Raw genomic sequence first — 5340 nt, 5'->3', positions numbered from 1 at the left:
GGGGGGGGGGACACGACCCCTTCCTAATCTGAGTGTCCTGCCGGGGCCCGCACACACCCCCACCCGTCAGCTCAGCACTGTGGAACAGAAGGGAGGGCTGTTCTAGCACCCTCTGGCTTCTAGACTGTACCACTGCAGGCATGTGCCTACATTTCTTCAGTCCAGAGGGGATGTCTGTATGGTTACAAACTAGTTCAGCCTAGCCAAGTTAAACTAACCTGCAAAGACTGAATCAATTCAGGTTCAGGCTTTTTGAATGTCTGTCCCTAGCCATACCACATAACAATTAGTAAAGTAAACATTATGTTTACAAAAGGAACTATAGCTCATTGTGCGCCAAGCAGGACAAAACTATTTTTAACACAGTGCCATCCAAGACTCCTGAATAAGAGTGATGTGATCGTATTACAAATGCAACTCTGCCCCATTTCCTCTTTCTCCTCCCCTTCATTTTGCAGGCCACATTTTTCACTTCACAAATCTCTAAATGGCTTTCAGACTTCATCCCCCAAACAGGCGATTTTAGGAAAAATAAAAAAGTTCAGTAGATTCTATCCCCACTAGCATACTGCCTAATAAAAGGAAAATTATTATAGATGCTCTGTCATAGTATTCAACATATCCTTTTTATAAGTTCAAAGAAACCAATCTTCATAAAAAACAGCACACTCTCCCCTGACATCCACTCTTTACATGGCTGTCATGGTTCTGTCCTTTTAAGGTTTTCTTACTCTTCTCAGATAGCTTCTTGTCACTTCCTCCTCTCCACATCTTCCCAGTCTGTCAAGTTTTACACAGATCTGTCCTTGGTCTCCCCACTCCTTTCTCTAAATCTTATGCCCTGGGGACCTCAGCCATCAGCATAACTTCAGATACCTATTTATAGAATTCTCAAATCTACCTACTACATGGACTTTTCTCTCACTGTCCAGCCTTGCACATCTGACTGCTTCTAGCTCTTGAATGGCTGGTCTGGGCTCAAGATTCACAAGGCCAAAATATATTGCTTGATTTTTATATCTTCACAAAAGTAACACCAACATACTTAATATAATGAAACTGTAGTCCTCTATGATATCAACTGAAGTTACATGGCATACACATTTGTAGTTCCAATGGCTATAGAAAACCTATTACCCCGGTTAGCCTTACGGGGGGGCTGGGGGGAAGAGAGAGAAAGAGAGAGAGACTGATTCTGTAAGGCTAACCACAGAAATAGAAGTTTAAAGACTCTAATCCTTCTTATGCATAAGATACAGGAACATTTCTACTTACAAGATCAGACTCACCATTAACAACTCTACATGTTTTAAACTACTGCAATGTGTGTTCTGTAAATGCATTCTTGACCCAACAAAATGTCTTTAAAAAACCCAAAGAGCCAAGTTTGGAACACACATCCATACAGAATGATGCTGAGAATTCAGAAAGAGGTGATTAAATATCTTTCCATCAAAACGGCAACAACGTACCATTTTAATAGTTACCACACATGTCCCCAGATTTACCACTGCTGCACAAAAACAGCTCAGCAAGGAAGTTTACTAGAGTACTTCTGCACAAAGCCAGGCAAGATTCATGTAAATCCAGTCTGTCTTGCAAGATAGGTTTGAAAGACTTTCTTCTGTTACTCCTGCTTCCTATTCAGAAACCGCAAGGTCAACTTGGGAAAGTCAGCCATAAGCCCCAGGGGAAAATAAGTAAGAGTATTAAGGTCAGTATTAGATCTAGAAGTTTTCGGGTTGAGACAGCATTTCGACATACTGGCAGCGGTTTATCCAAAACCAACATAAAGGAGTCATAGATACCGGAATTGAACAGCCATCTCCTGATGATTTTTTTATTCTAGCATCCCTAGGAATAATCTGACAGTGACAGAAACAACAGCAGTCACCTAAATGACAGAAGGCATTTAAAATACTTCTGCCTGTCTCAAACTATTAAGAGTAAACTGGGAGGAAAGAGTGCAATGCCAGAACTTGCGCCTGTTACAATGGCTGAAAAAACACTTTTACACATCAGACAACATTTGCAACTTTTTTTTCCAGGAAATAACCCTATTCTGATCATGGTTCACCACTTGAATTAAAAATACTCCAGCTTGATTTTTACATAGCAGAAGAAAACTAGATTTCAGGGAACTACTAAGAGTGGCTAACTACCTGGACAGACCGCAATAAGAAAGGGCATAGTAGAAAATGAGAAGGTGTTATTCACCAATATTTTCAATATATTAACTGGAGATATTAGGAAGATAAGCTATTTGTATGAGAATAAAACATTTATCATTTTAAAAAAAGTTGTTAGGATGGTGAAAATATACACTACCTCTAACCGTTGTATTCTTCCCTTGAAGAACATAAACAAAGATGAATTTGGATAAGCTGCTTCTTTTTTCAGCAGGATCTCCTTTGCCTCTTGCAGTCCTGCCTTGCTATCGCTGCCATCCAAAGCAAAAAAAGGGCGAACTACTGTGTGGTACCACAGCAAAGCTAATCTGAAGAAAAACACAAAGTGCAAAGATTACTTTAGTGTACATTTCAGTTTACAGCAGATGATTTCTTTGTAGGCAAAAGTTACGAGGTACTGAAGGGAAAAAAAATGCTAGGTGAAAGCAGTCTTAAATGGTGCCACCATGCCCCAACTCATTCAGAAAAAACATAAGCTTTGTAGGTTACGGCCTATTTAGTCAGATGCTATAACTTGACTAAAAACCAAATCTGACATTATTTTGTTAAACTAGATTACTCCCAACTGTCACTGGAGTACAGGAAAGTAGAATCTCCAGAGCACTGGATGAAGTTGTGTCTTCAACATTTCTTGAGCTAAAGGAACTTTTTAAAAATAATTAAATCCGAAAATTCATCATAAAGCAAGGAGTAAGTTAAAAGTCTATGTACACCACAGATGTATAGTGCACCCAGTGCTCCAAAACTTCGCCAAATGAGTGACCTAGACCAGAATCATTGCAGAAGTGAGGATAAAGTATGGTGGGTTCTCCAACAAGAAACAGTGGGCATATCCTTTTCTCCTCAGATGGCACATTATAGTAAGACATTAAGAAAAGAATATTTGGCTGTTTATAGTTAAAATTGATTAACTGATTAGAACTGTGATCTTTTTCAAGAAGAAAGGATTTATTTTAAATGTATGGTTGATAGACATGTCTTTTTAATTTCAGTACTGTATTAGATGGATTTAGAGCCAACTTGAAGCTTACAGATCTGGTGCAAAACAGGGATTTCAAACATATGGCTGATGGGCCAGATCTGGGCTAAAGAATTATTTCATCTGGCCCACCAGTACTCTGGCAGGCTAATATAAGCTGGGGGGTATGGACTGCTGCAGAATCCAGGATCCCTGTACCCCAAAGGATAGGGCCATTGGCACCAGCCCCCAGACCCATTCTGCCGCATGAATGCAGCTCCATGCTGCTGCTCCAACACAGCCTTACTACAGTTGCTGCTGGCCCCACAAATACCACCCAGGAGGGGTTCCTGAGGTCGGGATCCAATTTGAGGCATGTTTGTAACACCTCTGGTACAAGGCCATTCCTACAACAGTACTAGGTCTGACCTTTGCAGTACTGAATAGTAAATTTACCTTCATTAAGAGTTCTAACTTAAAACCTGAAGGAAGGATAATCTACAAAAAAAGCACCAGAATACAACATGCAGAGTTGGAAACTCCCATTATAGTGGGTGTGCCACCCCAAAGAGGCCAACAAAAATCTCTCTCTTTGCCTATAAAAAACAGTTCTATTTTTTATTTTACATACTGAAAAGTAATTAAAAGTAGAAGAAGTCATCACATTAAAATAAATACCTATAACTAGAGAGAAGTTAATAGCTGCTAGAACTCATATGGACAATATTTGCTTTTCAAATAATCTTTTTTTTAGGCTTCTTTTTAGATAATCTAAATCTTAGGGAGACCCTTTCAAGTACCCTGCTTTAAGCAAATATGCTCCTTTTGACAGAACAAAAAGGTGCAGAAAACTGCATTCCCTGGCATTAAATCATCAACACAATCTGCCTAGACAATAAAAATACTGTTAATCAATTCTTGTAACTAACATATAACAAACTTAGAAAACTATGGCATGTTAAACAACATCAGCTGAAGCTTCCTTTAAAAGCAACAAGATTTTTTGTTGTTGTTGATTGTACTTGTTTGTAGTTTACTTACTCTCAGTACTAAGTTATCTACCAAAGCATTTCAATATAGCTACTCACGTAGCTAAAGGGGCCTTCATGTCCTTACTTTCACTTGCATACATCAGTGAAGAAAGCCCCTGTAGGCGGTCTCCAGGAAACCCCAGCAGGTTGATGATTTTGAGCAGGTTTGGGGGCACCATGGATATGCAAAGATGAAAAAGTCCATATCCAAAGCTAACAGCACCTTTCAGCCTGTTTAGCGAATCCTCCGTTACACCTTCTGCAGAGATATGATTATCATTTGCAGCATCAGAAGTCAAGGAGTCCTGAGTTAACTTCTTCTGATATATTTCCTGAAGTGTATTAATGTCCAGATAACATTTATTGTAAATTTTCCAGGCTTTACGAAGGATCCACCCACCTTTTATGTATGCTGAAGACAGAAAAAAAATGTCAGGGAATTATTTAAAGATACAGAAACTGTAAATGACAAATGATCTTCCATAAAATTAGAAGACTATTCTAAACCAAATTCTCCTCCTTTGGATATTTTACATAAAATCCACAGGCCTGTAGGAATTAGCAGCAATCATCATTTTGTTACTTAGAGGAGATTAACTAAGAGACACATTTAAAAGAAGAATGCTGAAAGATTTTAAATGCAAAACTTGACTTGTTTTCTAAAAATATGTAATCTAGAAAAAAATATTTTAAATTAAACAATACTAAGAACACGTAAAAAAAAAAAAAAAAATCAGACTGTTGAACCCCTAACTGTTCTGTTCAGAGTGCCCTATGAATGCAGCAGTCTTGAAGTTCCGACTGTAGGCATCACAAATTAGTTATTTTTACTCCTTCAAAATGAAAAATTAAGTTACCTATTATAATGAAAAATTCAAAATGCTGCAATAATAATTCAGCTATATTCCGAGGCCAGTGTTACTTCAGGCCACCTTTTTGCTGCAGGAGTCAGTAGTTATGTGGTTCACCACAAGACGAACACTAATGCAACTCTGTACAGCAATGCAGTAGACATGGGGTGGGGGTGTGGGAACCAACACATTTCACTTATCAAAGTCACTAGCTGAAATGTAGCCTGTAAGGATAAGATCATTAGATACTGAAGACTATTTTCTTTACACTGAACATATATACACATACACACATTATATACATACACACA

At 38.4% G+C, this 5340-nt stretch overlaps 1 protein-coding gene across 1 annotated transcript in view; it reads right to left on the bottom strand.

Moving 5' to 3' along the window:
- TTC39C (tetratricopeptide repeat domain 39C) overlaps positions 1 to 5340 on the bottom strand; it is a 77116-nt gene that overhangs the window by 34762 nt on the left and 37014 nt on the right. The window contains exons 5-6 of the mRNA XM_019526351.1: positions 4236 to 4590; positions 2329 to 2497 (exon numbers count right to left, since the gene is read on the bottom strand). Coding sequence (XP_019381896.1) covers positions 2329 to 2497; positions 4236 to 4590 — 524 coding nt within the window. The remainder of the gene's footprint in view (positions 1 to 2328; positions 2498 to 4235; positions 4591 to 5340) is intronic.

Source organism: Gavialis gangeticus, unplaced genomic scaffold (assembly GCF_001723915.1).
Source record: "Gavialis gangeticus isolate Ggan-Ray unplaced genomic scaffold, GavGan_comp1, whole genome shotgun sequence".
NCBI classification, from domain to species: Eukaryota; Metazoa; Chordata; order Crocodylia; family Gavialidae; genus Gavialis; species Gavialis gangeticus.
This window is presented reverse-complemented; position numbering and strand designations above follow the sequence as displayed.